This window comes from Cherax quadricarinatus, chromosome 19 (genome assembly GCF_038502225.1).
Source record: "Cherax quadricarinatus isolate ZL_2023a chromosome 19, ASM3850222v1, whole genome shotgun sequence".
Taxonomy (NCBI): domain Eukaryota; kingdom Metazoa; phylum Arthropoda; class Malacostraca; order Decapoda; family Parastacidae; genus Cherax; species Cherax quadricarinatus.
Genome location: NC_091310.1, coordinates 39609282 through 39635715, shown reverse-complemented (window position 1 = coordinate 39635715; position 26434 = coordinate 39609282). Strand labels below are relative to the sequence as shown.

At 38.5% G+C, this 26434-nt stretch overlaps 1 protein-coding gene across 2 annotated transcripts; it reads left to right on the top strand.

Annotated features, from left to right (window-relative positions):
- The first annotated feature begins 350 nt into the window (after positions 1 to 350).
- On the top strand, positions 351 to 25305 carry LOC128688357 (nuclear transcription factor Y subunit gamma). Of its 2 annotated transcripts, none has more exons than XM_053776172.2 (8): positions 351 to 490; positions 3812 to 3922; positions 4371 to 4556; positions 13238 to 13369; positions 15264 to 15416; positions 17298 to 17486; positions 21216 to 21371; positions 24654 to 25305. In XM_053776172.2, the coding sequence occupies exons 2-8, from the start codon at positions 3812 to 3814 to the stop codon at positions 24702 to 24704; spliced, it is 978 nt and encodes a 325-aa protein (XP_053632147.1). In that variant the 5' UTR covers positions 351 to 490; the 3' UTR covers positions 24705 to 25305. The 2 variants fall into 2 exon arrangements, with proteins under 2 accessions (XP_053632147.1, XP_053632145.1); XM_053776170.2 differs by having other exon boundaries at positions 4353 to 4556.
- Positions 25306 to 26434: the final 1129 nt, after the last annotated feature.

Here is a 26434-nt window from a genome sequence, read left to right as displayed (position 1 = left end):
ATCTTTTACACGGCTTCATAATATTTTCAGATTCTAAAATGCCAGAAAAAATATTTATTTGTAAACTTGTGTTATTTATGTTAGTTTTTTCAAACAGAACGATGCTCTTTAAATCATTATAAAAAACTGCACCATTTATTTGAGGTTATTTTAGAAATGTCACTTTGTTTCACTTTACTGGCCTATCCCAAATTAAACCAGCATAATTCACCCATTAAGTGCTCATAATGCCTATGTATCCTCAAGACTATTGTAAAAATAATTGCACGCTATGAATTCAAAGCTTTAATATTAAAAACTTGCTTAATTTAATGTATATAATTCCATGTATATATTTAAAGATGCGCCATCTTTGTTTACAAGGTGTGTGGAGTGTGTCTGGCTGGGACAAGGATGCTGTGTGTGTGTGTGCTGCTGTGGGGACCTCATACACCCTCCTGCTGCCCTCATACACCCTCACTCTTACTCACCTCACTACCATACACACAAAGTATGTCTACAACCCTCATTGTAGGCCCAGAGGGTTTTTATTTTTTTTCTTGTATCGCATAAGACTGGTAGTGGCGCCCACTCCAGTTCTCTGGCTAATTTAAAAAAAATTTATCCCCAGGCGCTGTATGACCCCGAATGGATTAGTGTTAATGATGATAATGCTTTAAATTTAGAAAACAACATGAACTGTAAAAGTAGTGCTTGGGAAGAGCAGATTAGTGAATAAGCCGTGTTACACTTTACACTCCATTGCCGAAACGTTTGCTGTATAGCCCTTGTGGCTTAGCGCTTCTTTTTTTATAACAATAATAATAATAATCTGCGAGAATTGGAGACACTAAGAAAAGAAAGGTTTTGTTCGGATTTTTAATTCCGGAGGGTTAGCTACCAAGGTTAACCCAAGAAAGTCTGCGTCATCAAGGACTGTTTCTTATTTTCATTGTGTCCAGTCTTCTCCCCCAGGATGCCACCCACACCAGTCGACTAACACTCTGGTACCTATTTGCTTGCTAGGTGAATGGGGACAGCAGGTGTAAGGAAACACGCCCTAATGTTTCTACCTGGCCGGGATTGAACCACGGACACTCAGTGTGTGAGGCAAGATTGTTGCCTACCAGGCCATGGGACAATGTAAGAAGGGAATAAGTAATTTTGAAGTGTTCAGGCCTTTAGCCTTCAGGAGCTGATAGGTGATCAGTCCCTTTGCCTTAAGGGCTAAAATCAGATTTTGTTGGATTGTTTAACCCAGTGGTTTAGCCACCCCGGATGGCCCAATAAAGTCAGTGTGTCATTGGGAACGGTCTTATTTCAATTTTGGTCCTTTAACCTTGCTCCCCAGGATGCGACCCACAACACTGCTAACACCTAGTACCTGTTTACTGCTAGGCAAACAGGGACAGCAGATGTTTTAGCTGTTCCTGTTCACTTAATATGAAAGCTGAGTGTGCTATCAAGTGAGCCACAGGTACTTAATATTGAGCTCGGGTCCCTGCAACTTCCATTCGGTTATAGTGATCAAGAACTCGGTAGAACGCGGCCATTACTTCATGCTTTTCATTACTGTGTAGACATGTTGCAACCTGTGTACATTATGGAATAAGTAGATATTTCTTTTGCAAATGTTTATTATGGAAATATTAACAAGAATGGTATAGCTAGGTTAGGTTAAGTTAGGATAGGTTGTGTGCACTTAGGTTATGGTAGCTTAACCTGAAAATGCCACATGTCTGTGTTCACATTGAGCCAGGCACGAGACATGTCTTCATGTCCTGTGCCACCTGAGTAAATGTAATTACAGTATTTTTCCTTATACTGTCTCCCAAAATAACAGTTTGTACAAGAAATGATTACATATTTCATGATGTAGATAGGTTGTATTTATTGAGAAGTGTAAAATAATGGCCAAGTTTTACTGAATAGGTATTAGTAACTATTATCATCCATTCTTTTATTTTTTTACAACACAAGCAGTCTGTACCTCAGAAAAATTAGTTATTTGTTGTGCAATTTTTTTCATTAGGTTGGGTTAGTTTAGGCTAGTTTCAGTTTGGTTGGCTTAAGGTTAATTAATTTTTCTTCAGTTTACACAAAATACCACTATCTACATTGCAAAAGTTATTTAATCAGCATTACAAGGTCTTGTTAAGGTCTCACATTTGAAAAGGTTCCACAGCCTACTCAGTAGCTACACACAACATTGTGTGTAGCTACTGAGTAGGGAAAACTCATTGTCCTCAAGTAACAAATTAGATAGTTCTAACTCATCTCCAAGGGAAAGATGAGATATGAAGCTGTGTAGTTCCAGACTTCAGAGCAGGCCATTACCAATTGCTCATAAGGTGATATAAAGACTGATTCTTAGTAGAATGGGCCAAGCTATAACATAGTAGAAGCACATCCAAATCCCTCCAGTATTTCTATTTTGTAATTTTAAAAGTTAATATTGGACAATTTAAATTATCTCTAAATTCCTGAAGGATCCAAATTCCATATATTGATATATAGAGGTGTTTTTTGAAATCCCTATGTTAACTAGTTGAGTAGTTTTGTTGTTCACCTCCAAACCCATCCATGAGTAGTGGTGAAAAAGAGGCACAATATGGGTCCACAGACTAGGTCAAAATGTGTTGATAGCTAATAAAGGCACACATGCAGCAGTTGGAGATATGAATTGAGACAATATTTTGCCAGTGCAGCAGACTTTTGAAAGTCTGATAAATTATACCTGGTGGTAATACTATTAGGTTGAAGACAGGAACATAGGCAGGTGTGAATAAAAATGCGTAACCCAAACCAATAAGCTGAACAATACGTGCATCCAGCACAAGAACTCGCACAACTATTTGATGAGGTTTTCTGATGCAAAACTTATAATAAAAGGTGGCAAATATGAAAGAATGTTATGGAACTGTGTTTATCACAACAACTAACAATTACTCAAAACCAAAGAAACTTGCATGTAGTTAAACCCCTAGCAATATGGTTGGTCAACAAATCATACTGTTAGGTAAAAGGATGCAAGTGTTTGGGTAGCATAAAAATAGGTTAGACAAATATTTCTGCTGGTAATTCTACCAACTTGAATACCAAATCATACTGTCATGAATCACACACCACTCAGTATGCTGATAATTCCACCAAAGCTACTATTACTACTAAAGAACATAAGAAAGAAGGAACACTGCAGCAGGCCTACTGACCTGTGCGAAGCAGGTCCATGTCCCCATGCCACACCACTACTCAGTATGACAATGTATCTTGAGATTTGCCTAATATGGACCAGTAGGCTGATTGCAGTGCTTCTCAATATTTGCTTAATTCTTCTGTTCACACTTGACTACTTTTATGCTATGCTACCACCAGTCATAATTTATCAGACAAAAAAGCCTGCTGTACAGGTGAAACAGTGTCTTAAAGTTTTCAGTTGTTGTTTATCTTTATCAAGTGTACAATTTGTAGGTATTCCCATACCACCTGTTGTTAATGTTTTGATTAGATATCTAAGCAAGTTACAGTGGTAATGAGCATAATGTAATACTGTCACTAAGGATTCCTGGTCAGGTTTGCAGGTCCAGCATCTGTAGCTTAGTCAAAAATTTAGATATCACTGGCTTCTTACACTAGGGATTACTGCTACCACCAGATTGGTAACCTGTTCCTCATTGGTTACACAATAGTCACTTCCAGGGTGCAGGTTCAGACCCATACTGTTTCAAAAAATACAAAAAGAGAATTTTATTTTTGGTTACAGGCTTTTTTTTTGGTAAAAACAACAATTATTTGTATTTTTAGGACTTTTAATTTGCCTTTACCCTTATAGATGTCAGTGGATGGGCAGCTAGAAGTGACCCCACAAGTGCTGACTGAAGCACAACAAAACCTCAACAGCTTCTGGCCCAAGGTTACTGATGAGATACGGCAACTTACACAGGTTTGTCCATATAATATTTTATGCTTTATAAGGGTAACTTAACTTTTTTTTTTTTTTATCACACTGGCCGATTCCCACCAAGGCAGGGTGGCCCGAAAAAGAAAAACTTTCACCATCATTCAAGACAGTGATGGAGTGAATGATGGTGAAAGTTTTTCTTTTTCGGGCCACCCTGCCTTGGTGGGAATCGGCCAGTGTGATAATAAAAAAAAAGGGTAACTTCATGCCAGAGCACAATTTAAAAAAAATTGTCATAGGGTGTAAGTTACTTAATAATTTCAGTGAGAGTTGGTAATAGTACATTAAAAATTTAGGCATTTAATCATGAAATTTGTCAAGAGATAAATTTCTTAAGTAAGTGATGTATGTCATTGTGTATGCTGTAGTATAATAAAATAACTTACTATTTTTATATTAACATTTTTTTAAGTTGAATGTACTTGGTCAGACTGACCTTCGGCAGCAAGAGCTACCATTGGCACGGATAAAGAGGATCATGAAGCTAGATGATGATGTTAAGATGATAAGTGCAGAGGCACCAGTTTTATTCAGCAAAGCTGCAGAGATATTCATCACAGAGCTCACCCTTAGAGCATGGATACACACAGAGGATAACAAACGTCGAACATTGCAGGTACAGTAACTGATTTTAGTGTAGCTGAAGATGAGTTTATAGCAAGATGAGTTTATAGTAAATTCATTGTACATTGCATATCCAAAGTACCTAAATGTGAGAGCACAAGGATTTCTTTTAGGTGCTGTTCACTGATTTTAATATATACATACATATGGAGAAGATATTTTGATGAGTTATTGAATGTTAATGATGAAAGGGTAAGGATAACATCCTTTAGGAGTTAGGAGAAGCCTGAGGCAGATATGGGGAAAGTGTGTGAGGCACAGAGTAGATTGAAAGGGAGTAAAGTGGCTGGGATATAGACAGGATTAACCTGTAAACGGTCCAAACATATATATACGTTCACTACCCCAGTGCCCCGAATATTTTGATTTTTTTTTTTTTTTATGAAAATAAAGAGCACATTTTTCTAAGTGTTATAGGATAAAAAAAAAATTAGGGTCAGTACTTGCAGAGATATAAGGCCGAGAAATTGGCACTGGATGCTCACCTGACAGCAACATCGAGTCCTGCCACTTGCAGAAGTGTTGCCGATATACCTTTTTTTCTATTTTTTATATTATTTTATATAATTTTTATATTCTGATAATTACAATTTATGGTAGTTCTTGTAATTTCATAACCAATCTTTGTTCTGACAGTAGTATTAAGTACTGAAATTGTTCTCAAATTGTCACAAACACACTGACAGGTGAACATTTACACCTGCCTTGGCCATTTACTGTTGTCTTGTAATATATACAAAGTATTTATAGGTCCCAGCAATGTTTTGGATAGAGAAGAAGAAGGAGAAGAAGAAGAAGGAGAAGAAGAAGGAGAAGAAGAAGGAGAAGGAGAAGAAGAAGGAGAAGGAGGAGGAGGAGAAGGAGGAGGAGAAGGGGGAGGAGGAGAAGCAGGAGGAGGAGAAGGAGGAGGAGGAGAAGGAGAAGGAGGAGGAGGAGGAGGAGGAGGAGAAGGAGGAGGAGGAGAAGGAGAAGGAGGAGGAGGAGGAGAAGAAGGAGAAGAAGAAGGAGAAGAGGAAGAAGAAGAGGAAGAAGAAGAGGAAGAAGAAGAAGGAGAAGAAGCAGAAGGAGGAGAAGAAGAAGGAGAAGAAGAAGAAGGAGAAGGAGGAGGAGAAGGAGGAGGAGAAGAAGGAGAAGGAGGAGGAGGAGGAGGAAGAGAAGGAGGAGGAGAAGAAGAAGGAGGAAAAGAAGGAGGAGGAGGAGAAGAAGGAGGAGAAGGAGGAGGAGGAGAAGAAGGAGGAGGAGGAGAAGGAGAAGGAGGAGGAGGAGAAGAAGGAGGAGGAGGAGAAGAAGGAGGAGGAGGAGAAGGAGAATGAGAAGAAGGAGGAGGAGGAGAAGAGAATAATAATACTAATAATAGCGTGTGTGAGCGTGTTAGATAGGAGTGAATGGAGACGAATGATACTTAGGACCTGACGATCTGTTGGAGTGTGAGCAGGGTAATATTTAGTGAAGGGATTCAGGGAAACCGGTTATTTTCATAATCGGACTTGAGTCCTGGAAATGGGAAGTACAATGCCTGCACTTTAAAGGAGGGGTTTGGGATATTGGCAGTTTGGAGGGATATGTTGTGTATCTTTATATGTGTATGCTTCTAAACTGTTGTATTATGAGCACCTCTGCAAAAACAGTGATAATGTGCGAGTTGTAAAAAATGGTCACCCTGCCTCGGTGGGAGATGGCCGACTTGTTGAAAAAAAAAAAAAATAAGTTCCCTTGAAGCATAAAAATAAGCCTCAGTCCACCCCTGACAGTGACATGGTAAGATGAGATAACATTAGATAACAGCTCACATTTGATGAGCATACGAGGGTGCAGTGATAAGACTTGAAAGAAAAGATTAGAGGTGACATTTGATGAGCATCGGCCCTCCCTTTGTTTTCGCTGGTACACAAACATGTCTGTCTGTCTGTCAAGCTCCCTGTCTGTCTGTCTATCCATCTGGCTCTCTGTCTCAGAGAGAGCCACAAGACTGCGTCATCACGTTTACTCATATCTTCAAGCAGAGTATAGCACTTTGTTTGGATTTTTTGGGTTATCCTAGGTAATTTACATTGTGTACAGTGGACCCCCAACCTACGATATTAATCCGTTCCTGAGAGCCCATCGTAAGACGAAATGATCGTAGGTTGAATTAATTTTCCCCATGAGAAATAATGGAAATCAAATTAATCCGTTCCAGACACCCCAAAATATGGAAAAAAAATATTTTTACCATGTGAAATGTACATTTTCCTACACAAAAAAAGGAGACATGCATAATATATATATTGTAATGAAGAATAAATAACACCTTTATTGTAGATCTGTTGATGAGTGATGGGATGGGAGGAGGGGAGATGATGGAGGTTATTATTTTTTGGAAGGGAATCCCCTTCCATTAGGACTTTAGGTAGCACGTCCTTTTCTGGGGTTACTTCCCTTCTTTTAATGCCACTGGGAACACGAGTCACTGGACCTCTGTCGCACCAAAAATCTGTCCATAGAGCTCTGTACCTCTCGTTCCTTTAAGATTTTTCTAAAATGGTTCACAACATTGTCATTGTAATAGTCACCAGCACAGCTTGCAATAGCTGTGTCAGGGTGATTTTCTTCCATAAAGGTTTGCGCTTCAACCCACTTTGCACACATTTCCTTAATCTGTGAAGAAGGCAACTTCCTCAATTTCTCTCTCCCCTCCTCTGAAGCAATATCCTCAGAAAAAAACCATACCACGGGCGGGATTGAACCCGTGGTCAGAGAGTCTCAAAACTCCCGCCCGTGGTATGGTTTGTTTGCAATCGTGTCATTACGATTTCGTGAGTCAATGTCCTCAGGTCTGGCCTCTTGCTGTTGCAGATGCTCTTGTAGCTCATCAGTGGTTAGTTCTTCATCATCCTCCTCCACCAACTCTTCCACATCATCCCCACTAACCTCCAACCCCATGGACTTCCCCAATGCCACAATAGATTCCACAACTGGCATAGGCTACTGAGGGTTAGCCCCAAACCCTTCAAAATCCCTCTCCTCTACACATTCTGGCCACAATTTCCTCCAAGCAGAGTTCAAGGTCCTCTTAGTCACTCCCTCCCAAGCCGTACCTATAAGGTTTACACAACTGATGATACTAAAGTGATCTTTCCAAAACTCTCTTAGGGTCAATTGAGTGTCTGAGGTCACGTCACAGCACTTGAAACATTGCTTTGGTGTACAATTTTTTGAAATTTTAAATGACCTGCTGGTCCATGGGCTGGAGGAGAGGAGTGGTATTAGGAGGTAAGAACTTGATTTTAATAAAACTCAAGTCCCCCAAAATTCACTCTGCCAAGTCTGAAGGATGACCAGGAGCATTGTCTATTACCAGGAGGCACTTAAGCTCCAATTTATTTTTCATTAGGTAATTTTTCACAGTGGGGCCAAGGACATGGTAAAACCAGTCATAGAAAAAGTCCCTAGTGACCCATGCCTTACTGTTTGCCTTCCACATCACACACAAATTAGCCTTGATGACATTGTTTTTTCCTGAACACACTGGGAGTTTCAGAGTGATACACGAGTAGAGGCTTCACTCTGCAATCCCCACTAGCATTACTACACAACAAAAGAGTAAGCCTGTCTTTGATAGGCTTGTGTCCTGGCAGTGCTTTTTCCTCCTGTGTAATGTAGGTCCTGTTTGGCATTTTCTTCCAAAATAGGCCTGTTTCATCACAATTAAACACTTGTTGGTGTTCGAATCGTTCAGCCTTTACATAGTCCTGGAATTCCTGCACATATTTTTCAGCCGCTTTGTGGTCCGAACTGGCAGCCTCACCATGCCTTATCACACTATGTATGCCACTACAATTCTTAAATCTCTCAAACCAACCTTTGCTGGCTTTAAATTCACTCACATCACCACTAGTTGCAGGCATTTTTTTAATTAAATCGTTATGCGATTGCCTTGCCTTTTCAAATATGATCGCTTGAGAGATGCTGTCTCTTGATAACTGTTTTTCGTTTATCCACACCAATAACAGTCTCTCAACATCTTCGAGCACTTGCAATCTGTGTTTCTTAAAGATACTTGCACCTTTTGCAACAACTTCCTTGATTGCCTGTTTGTTGGCCAGGGTAGTAAAGATGGTTGATTGGGGTTTGTTGTACAACCTGGCCAGCTCAGAGGCACGCACTCCACTTTCGTATTTATTTACTATCTCCTTCATTTCAATAATAATTTTCACCCTTTTTACCACAGGGTTGGCACTAGAAGCTTTCTTTGGGCCCATGGTGGCTTATTTAGGAGTTAGAAGCACTAAAAACACTGGAATAATACAAAATGTTCCAAATGTATGCATGGGAGCGACCACTCTGGCTTGTAAACACTGGCACACTAACTGAAGGCAGGCCAACTGAGGCATGCTCAGGCTGGACACACGTGGACATGTACGGGACGAATGCTGTAGGTCAAGTTTTCAACGTACGTTGGGATCAAATTTTTACGCCGAAAAGCATCGTAGGTCGGTGACATCATATGTCGGGGGTCCACTGTACGTACTTGTATTTGTGTGTACCTGTGAGACAGACAGAAACAGATAGAGACAGACAGACAGACAGAGGTAGACATAGACACAGACAAACAAACCGAGCCAGGCTGCCAGCAGCCGGCCAGCCACACAGCTGGCCAGCCAGCCAGCCAATCAGCCAGCCAGCCAGTCAGTCAGCCAGCTAGCCTGCTGAACAAGTATTATGTTCCAGAATTGTTTCTCTTTACTTAGGGTATAGGTTATAAGACATTCTGAAAGGATGTTGCACATGGGTTATTATCGAGGTTTTTTTTTTATATTTCCTCGACTAATTATGGCCACATCCACCTCAAAGTCACTAAACTCGGGGTCAACATCACTTTCCTCTTAAAATGGGAGAGTTAATACTACATGAAATCAGTGACTCCCAGGTGTTTGCCGTGCTGTTTGCTCTAGCTGGCGCTCATTTGAACTGGTGTTCCCACAGGGTACTAAGTGATCCCAGATTTTTTTAATACAGTGCACACTGAGTGTTATGACCCATTCTATGGTGACAAGGCATCTCAGGCCAATCGTGCCATATTTGAAGGCAGGAAAAATAAGACGTTCATATACGTTTGGGGCACTAGCGGTAAGAGTATATATACATTTGGACCGTTTACAGGTTAAATGTTAAAAGCAGGTGGGGATATGCGAAAGTGTTGGAGTGTTTGACGTATTTGTTCAGTGTATGAATGATAGAAAGGAAGGTACTGAAAGATTAGCACCGTATTGCACAGCTCTCTGTTGTAAGGAAATGGGGGACAAGAAATGTAAGATTATACCTACTAAGGTGTATGGTAGAAATAATAATGAAAGAATTAAGGGTAGAATAGAAAGTAGGATTGCAGAGGAGCAGGGAGGATTTAGGAAGGAAAGATGTGTAGACGAGGTGTTTACACTGAAGCACCTAAGTTAGGAGTACTTTACTTAGAAAAGGGTAAAGAGTTTTGCTGCATTTATGGATTTGGAAAAGCCATGTGATATGGTGGCTAGGGAAGCTATAGTATGTGGAAATGTTATAAATGTATGGGAATAGGAGATACATTGCAAAAAGCAGTTTAAGAGTTTTCATGTGAATGGTAATCTCATATTAGGGTATGTATGAAAGAAGGGGGGCTATTTCCCAGTGAAAGTAGGACTAAGACAGGGATGCATACTGTCATGATGGTTAATATATAGATGGAGTTGTAAAAAATGAACACAAGGGAACATAAAGATGTTGGATCTGCTACAAATGGTGGCTTTTTGCCAATAAGAAATATACTCAAGTATAGTGGCACTAACACTTTTGTATGAGTGTGATGCATAAATGGACTTTGAACTTTGCGGCAAGGAGGAGGCTGGAAGCAGCAGGGTTGTTATGTTTGAGATAATTCTGTGGTGTGAATGTTATGCAGAGGAGTCTAGAGTATAGAAATTCAGAAACAGTATGGGAGTCATCAAGGGTATAATTCAGAGGGTTCCTGAGGTGGTTTGGACATTTAGAGAGGCTTGAGAGGGATAGGATGGTAAAGAGGATGTATAAATCTGGGTTGGAAGGTAGGAGAGATAGGGATCATTCCAGGAATAGTTGGAAGGGGATAATCCTTCTTCTAGTTGTAGGGACTTGAGCACCCAGCAAGCTTTTGTGAGCATATTAGAAGTGAATGGAGATAAGTGGGTTTTTTGTGGGTGTGTGGATGTGGTGTTGGAGCATGAGCAAGGTAACAAGAAAGGATTCAGGAGAACCAGTTAGTTGGACTTGATTCCTGGAGGTGGGAAGGGCTGGCATTGTGAAGGAGGGGTGAGGATGTTGCAGTTGGATGGTAATCTGAATTGTGATGTCAGCACGCTTCTGGCTAGACAGCAATTAAATGACTACAGTACTAGCAGATACAAGAAATATTGCCAGAACAAAAATAGATGCTACTTGTAGAACTGCATGGTTGACCAGGCAGTCAACCAGGAAGCCTGGCCTCAGGCTGGGTACTGCAAAGGTTGGAAAAACCCTCAAAACCAGTCAAAGGTATGTTGCAAGTATCTGTCCAACTTTCAGACTCCAGGCACTGAACTTCCTGACTCCAAAGCTCAAATCTGCTTTATCAGTTTCTGTAAATCCCTAAATAGATATTACCAGGCTTGTACTACAATAGCACAAAAAAATCTCATACCACTCTCATTCACTCCAATGTTTCGTTTGTATATGCTTGCTGGATGTTCAGCACCTGACCTTTCAATATCTTTAACATTTTCCTTCTGACATTTTCTTTGATGCCCCTAATATTTTCCCCAGATTTGTACATCATGATCTCACACACTTTTATGTGATCAGACTATCACTGACCCCTCTTCTATTTTTAAACTAAAATATTATTATCCTGTAAAACTATAAGCAAACTATTATAAATTATCCTGGAGTTTAAATGCTCATTCACTGCATTATTTACATCTGAATGAGTGACACAGAGGGATTTTATCACCTTGATTTTACTACATGTACTAGAGGAAGATACCCACAGACTCTGGTATAAAAATTCAGAATAAAAATTGAGAAATAGAAGACCAAAATGCAGTAAAACCTTAAATTAATGAAGCCCCCATTTAATGGATTTTGGAAACTATGAACAGAGAAATTGCCTGGACAAATGTTGCATCATCGGACAAAATGGATAAAGTCCTTAGATTCTGGCATTTGTTCATAATGATGTGCTCTGGTAGTCTTCTGAATCAGTGGACCAAGTCCAATAATTCTGACATTTGTCAAGTACAGGCTAGATTGTTCTTGTCCAGAACCTGTCTATTTTCATTGTTCACACAGCCATGGACCACCCGCATTAGTTTGTCTGTGCTCACTTACAGATACATATACGTATCATCCAGCCTCCAATTTTCACTGGATTTACAGTGTTCTGTGTGACCTTTATGAACATGCTAAGTGCAATTAGCAATGACTTCTAAAGCAAGTGGTAGTGCCAAGAGGAAATGTGAGTATCTCAATTTTAAGTAGAAACTTTAACTGATAAGGAAAATTGAATCTGGCATCTCAGTGGCACAGGTGTGAGAGTAATAGGGTGTTAAGAAACAGTGTCTGATGTCCATAGAATCAAGGACAAGCTTACAGACTGCACTCTTAAGGTTATTGTAGATGCTAGCCATCTACTTCTCAGCTACTTTCAATTTCACTAGTGATGACTCGGAATAAAAGTTATTCTGAGTCACCATTGTTGATCATGGCACTTTTCACCTTGTCTTTCCACCACAAGAGGTAAGTAAAATTACTGTAAAATTAGTATACTGCCCTGTACTGTTTTACAGGTTGCAATATTTTTAGTGTCTGGTAGTCTTGTACATCAGTGGACCAAGTCTGCTGATTCAGTACTTTGTCCATTTGTTATGCTCATGGAAAAATAAATGCTATAATTTGGAATCTACAAACAGTTGGCAGTAATGTACACTCCACCCCTATTTACCTTTTAATTCAAAGGTTCACTGTACATGACTAGAAATGAGTTGGGTGCAGTCATTCACTAATGCTGTACAGTGGACCCCCGCATAACGATTACCTCCGAATGTGACCAATTATGTAAGTGTATTTATGTAAGTGCGTTTGTACGTGTATGTTTGGGGGTCTGAAATGGACTAATCTACTTCACAATATTTCTTATGGGAACAAATTCGGTCAGTACTGGCACCTGAACATACTTCTGGAGTGAAAAAGTATCGTTAACCGGGGGTCCACTGTATATGGGTAATGAGGACTAAACTAGAATAAACATGGGTTGATGATCTCATGTTATAGAGGAGGGAGTAAAGAAGGTTTTGAGCTCTAGGGGATTTGGTCATTAAACAAACCTGTGTCAAGTTGTTAGATTGGAGTGAGTGGAGGCAAGTGGTTTTTTGTGATTAGACATGCTGGAGGATTCAGGGAAACTGGTTAGCCAGTCTGGGTCCTTAAGGTGGAAAGTACAGATCCTGCATTCTAAAGGAGGGGTGGGGATGTTGCAGTTTAGAGGGGGGTCATCTGAACTATAATGTCAGCATGCTAATGGTAAGACAGTGATTGAGTGAGTGGTGGTGAAAGTGCTTTCTTCTTGTTGGATCACGCTACCTCATTGGGAGATGGCCAGTGTTACAAAAAGTATATCCAAAAGTAATTTGCTTCTCTTGTCCACAGAGAAATGATATAGCCATGGCAATTACTAAGTATGATCAGTTTGACTTCTTGATTGACATTGTTCCAAGAGATGAGCTAAAACCTACCAAGAGTCGGGATGATGCCAACCGAGCTGGAGTTCCCACAGACCAGGTAATTATTCACATGACCATCCATGGAAATGTTTTCTTAAAATAAATCAATGTAATTCTAATAATCCTAGGTAGTAGGTTGGTAGACAGCATCCACCCAGGGAGGCACTACCATCCTCCCAGATGAGTGTGAAACATAAACCTGTAATTGTTTTACATGATGGTTGAATTGTTGGTGTCTTTTTTCTGTCTCATAAACATGTAAGGTTTCAGGTATGTCTTGCTGCTTCTACTTACACTTAGGTCACATTGCACATGCATGTACAAGCACATACTATATACATATACACACACCCCTCTGGGTTTTCTTCTATTTTCTTACTAGTTCTTGTTCTTGTTTATCTCTATGGGGAAATGGAACAGAATTCCTCCGTAAGCTATTCGTGTCATAAGAGGCGACTAAAATGCTGGGAGCAAGGAGCTAGTAACCCCTTCTCCTGTATACATTACTAAATTTAGAAAGATAATTTTATTTTTGGGGGAGGGGGATATGGCTAGTTTGTTAACCCTTTGACTGTTGTGGTTGTTTATATACATCTTACGAGCCAATGTGTTTAACATATGTATACTCAAAAATTCTAGCAGCTTCAAATCAAGCAGGAGAAAGCTGGTAGGCCCACATGTGAGAGTATGGGTCTGTGTGGTCAGTGTGCACAGTATAAAAAAAATCCTTCAGCACACAGTGCATGAGAGAAAAAAAAACTGACCATGTTTTTGGATTAAAATGTTTATTGCAATATATACTACATTACTGTATAAACATTTAAAAATATACTAAAACTGTTATAAATGGTGCAAAGGTGACATTAAAATAATATCTAAAGATGGGTGACACAAACCCACTACCAATATGGTATGCTCCTCGCTCAGTGACCAGTTTGTTTACCAACCTACTCTTAGTAATGGAACTTCGTTGTTAAGTAAGGAGAGACTACTGTATTTTAAGTGAGGACAGTAATGTATTGATAGCCTCTTTTGTACAGTTTATCTTAAAGGGTGCATGCAGTGAATTCTGTAAATTTTTATTAAAAAAAAAAAAGGCACATTACCATGACTGGAAAAGTACACAAATAACCTGCACATAGGAGAGAGAAGCTTATGACAATGTTTTGGTCCAACTTGGACCATTTACAAAGTCACACTAACACAAAACAGGATGAGGAGGCCAGTATTTATAGGCAAGGGTGGTGAAAAAGGGTGCAACCAAGAGAGAGAGAGAAAAAGAAGTACTGGTAGTGGATGCCTTCTTGTCTCATTACATTGTCAAATGCTCCAAACTTTAAAACACTTGTGACCTGACTTAATGCTTTCTTCTCCTTTCCTATTTTTTTTGTTTTCCTCTCTTTTGCCCAAGGGTGTTCTGTCCTGTTTTTTCCCCCTGTTTTGGGTCCTTCCCCTTGTGGGCCCTTAGTTCTCCTGCAGTGCTCCTTTTTCTTGTCCTTAGACTGATCTCACTTCTGCTGTTTCTATTACTCTCCCTTCTTTCTAGTACTTCTATTTTTTTCTACTACTCTTCCAATACCACTACTTCTTTTTCTACTTCTGTTCATCCCATCCTTGTTCTTCCCCGTTGCCTACATATGCTGGCCTCCTCACTCTTGTGTTAGTGTAAATTTGTAAATGGTCCAACATCGTCGTAAGCTTCTCTCCTATGTGCAGGTAATTTGTGTATTAATACTTTTCATATTAACATAATCTCTCGCATCATTACACTTTATATAACTTTTTGTCTTCAATATCTTGTGAATTTCTTGTTGTATTGTGAAAGTGCTTAGGTGCTAGGGATAAGTCATCTCATATTTTTTTCATGAGGTTCATTTGTGTTAGGTTTGCAGGTGACATTCTTATTACATTTCACCATGGGTTTGAGTATTGCTAACCAAGTTTCTCAACAGCATTATTTCCAGATTGCACAACATTACCAGGCAGTGCTACAGCAGTCCACAGCAAACAACAGTAATAACTCACAGAACTCTGTACAACAGACTTCTGTCCAGCCCCAGACCATCCAGATTGTTCAAACAGGAGGTCAAGCTTCAACAGTTCAGGTGAGCTTTGCCTTCGATATATTTACAGACTGATAGTTCAGCCTCATTGCCTATAACATCATGGCTATAGTCTGTTCTCCATTGTTGAAAAAAAAAAAAAACTCTTGATTGTAATATCTTTCTGGGGTTACTAAATACAGCTCTTCACTTCATATAAGAAAGCAACTAAAATTTATATTGTAATAGCATATCTCATATTTGGGCATACATGTGTGGTCTTTGTGGTTGCATATTTGCAAAATATATATATAAAGTATTAAAGCTGAGCTCTTCAACAGATGCCATAGGTGTCATAATAAGAACAACTTTTGTAAGAGAAAATTACCCTCGTCCTTTAAATTTGTAATTTAAAAAAAAATTTAGTTTGCCTGTGTTTATTACACTCTTTTTATCTGTTTGCTATCTTCCTAAAGTAAACTGTAAATCTACCTATACATTGAATGATATCTGGGTGGTCCAACCACTGGCCACTTGTAGCCAGTTAGCTTATTTTCTGCTGCCTGTGGATCCTAGATCAACAAAGAACACATCTTGTATAAGCAGGGACCACCTGTACATTGTATAACTCTATGAAAATACAGTAAATCCTCTCATTTATGTATTTTGGCAATTTTGGACAAACAATTGGCCAGACAAATATTGGACAAAAGGAACAAAAGTCTGCAATTCTGAATTTTGTCCATAACAATAGTATCCAGTTGTCTTTCTGAAGTATCAGACCAAACCTGGTGACTGACACTTGTCTGGCACTGGCCAGAGTGGACACGTCAAGGACCTTTGTTTTCATTGTTCATTGAACCATAGTTCACCTGTTCCAGTTTGTGCTCATGCATACACTGTTCATTCAATATCTAATTATCCCTGGATTTAGAGCATTTTTGTGACCTGATTAACATATTAAATAACATAAAATTAAAAATGGCTTTTCTGACAAGAAAAAATGTGTGGTTCTCAGTGTTAAGAAGAAATTTTAACTAATGAAGGTCTGGCATCTCAGTGCCATGGTATATGTAAGGAACATAGTGTTAAGACACAGTGTTTGTTATCCATAGAAGCAAGGACAGATTTACTGTCTGTGCTCTTAAGTTTAATGTAGATGATAGAGGAGCTTTACAGTTCCTCTGACTCAGAATAAAAGTTGCTCTGAGTCACCACTGTTAACCGTGTCAATTTATACCTCATCTCTCCATCATGAACAGGTAAGCAAAATTAATGTAAATTATGTACTGTACTATAAAATTACTATACAGTACAGTACTGTACTACTTCAGGTTACAGTACCCATATTCTTCAGGTCTGTTTGTCTTCTGCATAATCAGACTAAGTCTGCTAGTTCAGAAGATACCTGGATGATCATGGAAAATTAATTTCATAATTCAAAAGTTTTGGATAACTGCCAATATTGTTTCCCCCTTTCCCCATTAGTCCATTAATGAGAGGGTTTACAGTATATCTCGAAAAAAAATTTCATACGTTTAATTGTAACTAGGAAAAAATATTGTATAAATATATGCCTTTTCTTTCCTTGTAGAGAATGTATATCTCGAGTTACTGCTCATATTCATTGTATAGTAAGACATAATGAATAAAATATTGCTATAATTTTTTAATTTAGTTTTTCTAATTTGAATATCAAAAACCTTGTTTTAACCCTTAAACTATCCAAACGGATTTGCGATCGCATGCGTAGTGCTGCAAAAGTGGATCTACGGTTTTTTACATATTTTCAAATATAACAAAAAAAAAAGTAGATCAAGTTTTTTTTACACATTTTCAAATGTAAAAAAAATATATATATACATTTTTTTTACATACTTTCAAATGTTGAAAAAACGTAGATCTACGTTTGGACATTTTAAAGGTTAATGTAATTCAATGTAGACAACAGGAACCAACGTAGCATCAGCAGCACAGACTCAGCAGGCACCACAGATCATTCAGCTGCAGCCTCAGACCCAAGCACAACAAAGCCAACAACAGGCACAACAGGCTGCACAACAGACTGCTGGAGGAGGGATTCAGATCATTCAGCAAATCATTGGGCCTGATGGACAAGTTCAGCAAATACCTGTAAGGATTAGTGTGGCTTTGTAGTAGGTTTTGTTTCCCCCATCTAGTTTATCTTGTTAATCAACCTGTGTAAATTAGATTAATTAGATAAATAGAGGGCCATACTTGCAAAAGTTTTTTAATTGCATTATTCTTGTGTGAAAAGTATTTTGGGCTTTTCCTGTTTTGAATGTGTGGTAGCTTTTTTGCTCATTTAGTACTTCTTTTATGACTTTTTTCTGTAAAAAAAATTGCTTGTTCCAGTGTATTATTTACAGAGAATTTTTTTTAAACTTAGTGGTTGTCTCCTACCAAGACAGGGTGATCTCCAACCCATCCCCCCCATCACCACCACCAAAAAAAAAAAAAAAAAAATCACCAGCACTCACTCAATTGCTGCATTTCCAAAAGTGTGCTGACATCACAATCAGATTGCCTCTTCAGCATTCCCACCCCTCCTTCAGAGTGCAGGCACTGCCCTTCCTACCTCCAGGGTTCAAGTCTGGCTAACCAGTTTCCTTCAATCCCTTCATAAAAGTCATCCTGCTCATACTTCAACAGCATGTCCATTAAAAACCACTTGTGTCCATCCATACCTAGCTAACACGTTTGCACTAGCCTGCTGGATCCTCAAGTCCCTAAAACTCAAAGCCTCTTGTACCTCCCTCTCCCCATCCATTCCTGGGATGACTTACCCTCCCTTCCACCCTATATTATAGGCACACTCCTTCAACTTATCCCTATCCATTCTCTCTGCATGCCCAAACCACCTTGATAACCCCCTCCTCAGCTCTCTTAATTTACCCTTGGTTACTTCACACTGCCTTTTAATTTCTACACTCCAAATTCTGTGCATGATATTAATTTTTTTTTTTAATATGCTGGCCATCTCCCACAGATGCATGGTGAACAAAAAAAGAAACACTTTCACAATCATTCACACAGAATCACTGTCTTTGCAGAGGTGCCCAGAGATGACAGTTTACATGTCACTCCAAACAGCCAGTATCTCAAACCCAGTCTGTGTGGTCATTGTGCACTGTATAAAAAAATTCTGCAGCACACAGTGCATGAGAGAAAAAAAACTCCGACCGTGTTTTTGGATTAAAATGCCGAATTTGAGGTGTATTTTCGTATAGAATTTATGGTTGTATTCTCGTTTTCTTGGTCTTGTTTGATAGAATGAAAAACATATTACAGAAATAGAGATGATTTTGATTAGTTTCATGATGAATACGACCTTGAAATTGAGCTCAAAGTAGCAAAAATGTTCGATTTTTACTAGTGTTCAAGAGTAAGCAAATCACACCACACGTCCAATACACGTCAACTAGAGAGTCTGATATTCTTTCATTAGTGCACTGATATTATTTATACCATTTTTACAATAATGCAGTCATCTGCATAACAGTAAATTTTCTATTTTTTTGCGTGAAAAAAATCAAAATAGAAAGCAAGAGTAATAGTATAAGAGGGGCCTGGAGACGTGACTAATGAACAGAGGATATGTTATTTTAGTACCAAGAATGTCTTCATTGTTTATTCTGGACCCTATTTTGAAATTGACATCTTTTTTAATTTGCGTGAAATTGGCCAAATTGCCAAATTCTGGCCACTTTATTGGGTAGTTGAAATCGGTAAATGGGCAGTTTCTTGTACTCAGTTGATAGAAAAAATGGAGTTCTAAAGAAATGGCTATGAGTTTGGTCGACTGGAACAAGGGAATTGGCTGAAAATAGGGCTCAAATTTGGCAAAATCGCCGATTTGTATATATTGCTGAGATAGCTAACTTCGCAAGAGCGTAATTCCATAAGTTTTCGATCAAATTTTGTACTTTTGGTGTCATTAGCATCAGGAAAAGATTCTTTATCATATCATAAGAAAAAATAATATTTTTTTTTTTTTCCAAAAAATTTTGCGACAATGACAGTTTCAGAAATGGGCTTGCGACAGTCAAAGGGTTAAAGTGCAGGCATTGTACTTCCCACCTCCAGAACTCAAGTCCGGCTGACCGGAACATAGATAAGATAAGAACATTGATGATATTCATACCACATATTTATTGCTTTCAAACATGGCATCTCTGCTGCTTCTAGCCTCTTTTTCACCGCAACATTATATAAAAGTTTTGGTACTTCGATACGTTATCTTTTTTACCTCCCTAGATAAACTTATCTTTCCACATATTCTTCAACATATAAGAACATAAGAAAAAAGGAACACTGCAACAAGCCTACTGACCCAGGCAGAGCAGGTCCATGCCCCTCCCCTCCAGATTAGCCCAATGACCCACCCAGTCTGGTCTCTTCCACTCAAGGAAGGAGCACGGCACCGGACCCAGCAGCACAAGCTAGTCAGGTCCAACTCACACCCACTCGTGTATTTATCTAACCTGTTTTTAAAATTACACGTTTTAGCCTCAATAACTGTACTCAGGAGTTTGTTCCACTCATCCACAACTCTGTTACCAAACCAGTACTTTCTTATATCCTTCCTGAATCTGAATTTTTCCAACTTGAAACCATTGCTGCGAGTCCTGCCTTGGCTGGAAATTTTCAGCACGCTATTTACATCCCCTTTATTTATTCCTGTTTTCCATTTATACACCTCAATCATATCCCCCCTAATTCTATGCCTTTCGAGAGAGTGCAGATTCAGGGCCTTCAGTCTATCCTCATAGTGAAGATTTCTGATACATGGGATCATCTTTGCCATCCTCCTCTGTACGTTTTCCCCAGTTATTTCTGTTAAATATATTCCAACATCTGTTCTCCCATTGAGCTGTTCTATTTCTATACCCTGAACCACAACCTAATTTGCCATCAGTAAATGAAATGCTTGCTAAAGTATTCTTCAATTTTTTTTGACTCTCCTTCCTGTTTTCATTTCTACATATTACTGTGGGAAAAAATAACATCTCAGTTTTTTGGCAGTGTCTGTTGAGACTGGTAAACAATTGATGCTGGTGAAAGGCTCTTGATTCAAGGAATTGGAACTAGCTTCCTCTTTAGGTGCATGTGCGTATTTCCATTTTCAAAATTTGTTAATTTTTATTCTTCTTCAGAGAGCAGTGCCTACAATCCTAAGGAAATGTGAGGATATTCCAGTTTCGAGGGGCATCTGTGCTGCAATGTCAGCACACCTAGGGCAAGAAAGTGATAGCGAGTGATGATAAAAGTGCTTTTTCCTTTTTGGGTAACCCTGCTTCGGTGGGAGACAGCCAGTATTTAAAAAAAAGAAATAATAATTTGCATGTGCACACACCCTCAAGGAGGTTCCTTGTTGCTGCTGAAGACTTCTTGATTCACGGAATTGTACTTTTCCTACCTTTCCTTAGATTAAACTTGATTGCCTCCCTTTTCCCAGGTGCTGTATGATTCCTACAGGTTTAGTGCTGTTCATTAAATTTGATAATCGCTTATACATTTCTTAAATTACTGGACTTGTGATAGTGTTACGGTGAAACATTTCATAACCTGTTCTTCAGGTGTGTTGCCATAGTAACGGATGCTTTTCCTCCAGTTCTTAGTATTTCCAAACTTAACTACGTATTTTCTTATGATTTATGTTTCTTTATTCTTATATTTCAAATAAAATTACAAATTGAAAGGAGATGCCAGTAATACCACATGTGGTAAATTAGAAACTAAGTTTGACTTTATATAAATTCATTAGTTGGTAATGCGGTTAAAATAATTATTTGAGATCATATTTACTTAAATCAAATGATTCTCTTGATTTTGCTACAGATACAATTGACACCACAGCAACTACAGATGATCAAGCTACAGATGTCTGGTGCCACTCAACAGCCAATCATCATTCAGACAGCCCCTATACAAGCAGTGACACAACAGGCACAGGCAGTGGTCACCACACAACCCCAAATCATTCAGCTGCAGCAGGTGAATACTTATTAAGAGCCTGGTTTTGCCTTGCTTCAGAATTGTTTCTCTATATCAGATTCATGTATTTGAGATAGAGAATTTACCTGCAAATTATTTAAATATAATTTTATTAACATAATTATTAGATCAGCAACTGAGAATACTCATATTAAATAGTCAAAAAAAATATGGATGTCCTCCACAAAAATATGCGAGACTTCGTGTCATTCAGCACCTCAAGAATGAGAAATATAGCACCTTACAAATAAAAATTTAAAACATTGGATCATTATTTTTTGTTTTATTTTTGCTTACTCCTGTTAGATGCTTAGATAGTAAACAACTTTAGGTACATTTAGAGAGAATGGATCAAAGTAGAATGACATGGAAAGCATATAAATCTATAGGGGAAGGAAGACGGGGTAGGGGTCGTCCTCGAAAGGGTTGGAGAGAGGGGGTAAAGGAGGTTTTGTGGGCAAGGGGCTTGGACTTCCAGCAAGCGTGTGTGAGCGTGTTAGATAGGAGTGAATGGAGACGAATGGTACTTGGGACCTGACGATCTGTTGGAGTGTGAGCAGGGTAATATTTAGTGAAGGGATTCAGGGAAACCGGTTATTTTCATATAGTCGGACTTGAGTCCTGGAAATGGGAAGTACAATGCCTGCACTTTAAAGGAGGGGTTTGGGATATTGGTAGTTTGGAGGGATATGTTGTGTATCTTTATATGTGTATGCTTCTAAACTGTTGTATTCTGAGCACCTCTGCAAAAACAGTGATAATGTGTGAATGTGGTGAAAGTGTTGAATGATGATGAAAGTATTTTCTTTTTGGGGATTTTCTTTCTTTTTTGGGTCACCCTGCCTTGGTGGGAGACGGCCGACTTGTTGAAAAAAAAAAAAAAAAAAGGTAGATATAAGCCTGAGCTCTTGCTACAATAGCAGTGTTTGCAAGTTATTTGTCTGAATATCATTTGGGAGTGTGTGTAAAGGTAGAAAGTTGAAAGTGAACATAGAAAAGAGTAAGGTGATGAGGGTATCAAATGATTTAGATAAAGAAAAATTGGATATCAAATTGGGGAGGAGGAGTATGGAAGAAGTGAATGTTTTCAGATACTTGGGAGTTGACGTGTCGGCGGATGGATTTATGAAGGATGAGGTTAATCATAGAATTGATGAGGGGAAAAAAGGTGAGTGGTGTGTTGAGATATATGTGGAGTCAAAAAACGTTAACTATGGAGGCAAAGAAGGGAATGTATGAAAGTATAGTAGTACCAACACTCTTATATGGGTGAAGCTTGGGCTGTGAATGCAGCAGCGAGGAGGCGGTTGGAGGCAGTGATGTCCTGTCTAAGGGCAGTGTGTGGTGTAAATATTATGCAGAAAATTCGGAGTGTGGAAATTAGGAAAAGGTGTGGAGTTAATAAAAGTATTAGTCAGAGGGCTGAAGAGGGGTTGTTGAGGTGGTTTGGTCATTTAGAGAGAATGGATCAAAGTAGAATGACATGGAAAGCATTTAAATCTGTAGGAGAAGGAAGGCGGGGTAGGGGTCATCCTCGAAAAGGTTGGAAGGAACGGGTAAGGGAGGTTTTGTGGGCAAGGGGCTTGGACTTCCAGCAGGCGTGCATGAGCGTGTTCGATAGGAGTGAATGGAGACGAATGGTATTTGGGACCTGATAATCTGTTGGAGTGTGAGCAGGGTAATATTTAGTGAAGGGATTCAGGGAAACCAGCTATTTTTATATAGCCGGACTTGAGTCCTGGAAATGGGAAGTACAATGCCCGCACTTTAAAGGAGCGGTTTTGGGATATTAGCAGTTTGGAGGGATATGTTGTGTATCTTTATATGTATATGCTTCTAAACTGTTGTGTTCTGAGCACCTCTGCAGAAACAGTGATTATGTGTGAGTTAGGTGAAAGTGTTGAATGATGATGAAAGTATTTTCTTTTTGGGGATTTTCTTTCTTTTTCGGTCACCCTGCCTCGGTGGGAGACTGCCGACTTGTTGAAAAAAAAAATCATTTGCTAAGTGCTTGTGGAGAGAATATGATGTATGAGCGTAATATACTTGCCTTTCTTAAACAAGAATAAATTCTGTAATTACCTATCAGAGTTTGCAGTGCAGAGATAGAGCTATGATATGGGGCACAGAATAGAGGAATCGTTATAAAAACATAATTCAAGCATGTACTAACTGAGTTGGAGCTTGGTATGCATAAGGAGCAGAGACCAGATATGGTAGATATGAAAGTGCCAGAGGCCACCCCCTTTTTTCCTCCTTCCTTTTACAAACTGATATAAATAACTGCAGTTTATCCTGATATTTGTAAGTTAAGTGGCAAAGGGCTATGAAGGTGAATTCAAATGAATGTTGGAGAAAATCACATTTTTCTTGAAGCATATGTCAGTCCAAGAATTCTCACTAAGTTTGTTCATTGGTTTGATTTTCAGGTTTTTTCTTAAGTTACCCTTGATCTATTTTGGCCAGCATAGAATGTATAGGATTACTGCATTTAGACTAACTTACCAAAGCTGGCTGTCTTTGGTGTGTACATTCTCCAACCAGTTTACATGGGAAAAATTTGGTTTGAAACTAATTTTGTTTTAGTCAAAAAGATATTGCCTGGTTTTATGAAGGACCACTTTAGAGGTGTTTCACTATACATAAGGTTAATATGTGCATGCTTCCTTATCTATACATACTGTAATAGTAATATTTCCAGTCACATAGTTATAGAGCAGGGTATTGTTTTCAATCCTATGTTTTGAAAATTAGCTAAATGTTTCCATCAAAACTAAAATGAAGTACAGAATATGGATTGAAAAACTTGGCTATGCTTTAGGCGGAGGATACTTCACAAGGTGTTGCATAGTAACCAACTGTTTAAGACTTATCATATGTAAAAATTAGTCAGCAGGTATGTGCATACATTGTATATGTACATTTTATTCACTTTAAACTGTAAATGTTCATGACTCCCAAACCCCAAAATCAAAGTAATTATGTAAACATATGTGCATTGTGCACATAGCCTAGACAGTTTAAGAAATAAATTTAATTCATTTTATTGCTGCATAACAACTTGTACGTACTGGAGTGCCTGACATAATAAGACTTGTGATATGGTTCACACTGGCCAAACCTTCTCTACCATTTATTCTCTATCAGTGCTGCTCATAACTTTGGAAGTGATTTTTTTTTTTTTTTTTTTTTTTTAAATTTCATGATTTGCTACATGTAAAATTTTATTGTCTATGGATTCATATGCTTATTTTACAATGTTACACTGTATTATCTTTACAGAGTGGAGGTCAGCCCGTCTATATCACACAGAGTCAGGCCCAGCAGCAGTAGTAGCATTTGTTATGCTGAATGTGGTTTCAGCTTTATAGATAAAAGTTATAAACTTAATAATAAATCATGAAACAAATGAATATTATTGAAAGATTTCAATGCTGTTATAACTATCAGGAGGACATTAATTTCTTGCTAAGTGCCCTTCACAGTTATATGCATAGTGAGCTGTTGGTATGCATGCTATTGTGAATGATATAGATATCAGAAGCACAGAGTGAAGATTGAAGTGTTAAATAACAGCCTGATGTCATTCTTTTGTGGCCGAGAAAGAGAGTTCCTTGTTGTCTGCATCATAAGTGAAACACACAAAAAAAAAGAGCTATTCACTGACTAGTTCTAGACAAACTAGTTTTAACATATTTATTATTTTCCCAGGTTTATGTAAGTAAAGACTAGTTCAAAGATTTCAAGACTAGAGCTTGGGAAAATGCCATGAAGAAAGTTTGTGCCAGTGACGAGTGGCTTCATGAAGGTTATCGAGAGTTTGTGTGTAGACGGTGGGTGATGCAAGAGCATGACGGATGTATATACAAGTGTTTTCCTTGATAATTTATTATGCAATATATTTTTAAGAGTTATTAACTCTCATATCACATGCCAGTGACGAGTGGCTTCATGAAGGTTATCGAGAGTTTGTGTGTAGACGGTGGGTGATGCAAGAGCATGACAGATGTATATACAAGTGTTTTCCTTGATAATTTATTATGCAATATATTTTTAAGAGTTATTAACTCTCATATCACATGCAAGACTTGTATGTATATAAGATTGAAAGGTATTTTTTTCATTTTCATCCATGTTATTCTACTGTACGTATTTTGAGAAATGCACTATCTCTTCAAAGATTTTTGTAATTTATGGTAATTTAAGCAATAAAAGCTTTTTTAATATCTTTTTTGATAACCTTTTGTAAGAGGTACTGATTGCTGTGTAGGTTCCACAACATGTTAAAATATGGTCTGTTTACTAAATGCACTGCTTGTCATTGAAGTATACTGGCCTCCCATTCAAACCACAGCCACAAAATAAAGCCATCCTTTGTGCTTTAGGACAGCCTTCAGCTGTTTAGGAAGCGATTAACACATTCTTTTGGGTTTAATGGGATAAATTCCCCCATGACTCACGGATGGCAACCTCTAGCCATGGAAGTGGGCTGATATCCTTTACCTAGTAAATATCTCTAATGGATTTTGTCAGTTTCAGACAAAAAAAATGGCCAGACAAATTCTCTAATTATTGGAGAAATTGGACAAAAGTTCATAATTCTACATTTTGTTTCTAGCAATGGTGTCTGATTGTCTTCTGAAGTATGTATGACCCTTATGGGTTTATTGCTAATTTATGACAGCAACTGCCAGGGAGGTACTATCGTTCTGTCAAGTAAGTGTAAAACGGAAGCCTGTAATTGTTTTACATGATGGTAGGGTTGCTGGTGTCTTTTCTCTGTCTCATAAACATGCAAGATTTCAGGTATGTCTTGCTACTTCTACTTACACTTAGGTCACACTACACTTTTTTTTTTTTTTTTTTTTTTTTTTCAACGAGTCGGCCGTCTCCCACCGAGGCAGGGTGACCCAAAAAGAAAGAAAATCCCCAAAAAGAAAACACTTTCATCATCATTGAACACTTTAACCTCACTCACACATAATCACTGCTTTTGCAGAGGTGCTCAGAACACAACAGTTTAGAAGTATATATGTATAAAGATACACAACATATCCCTCCAA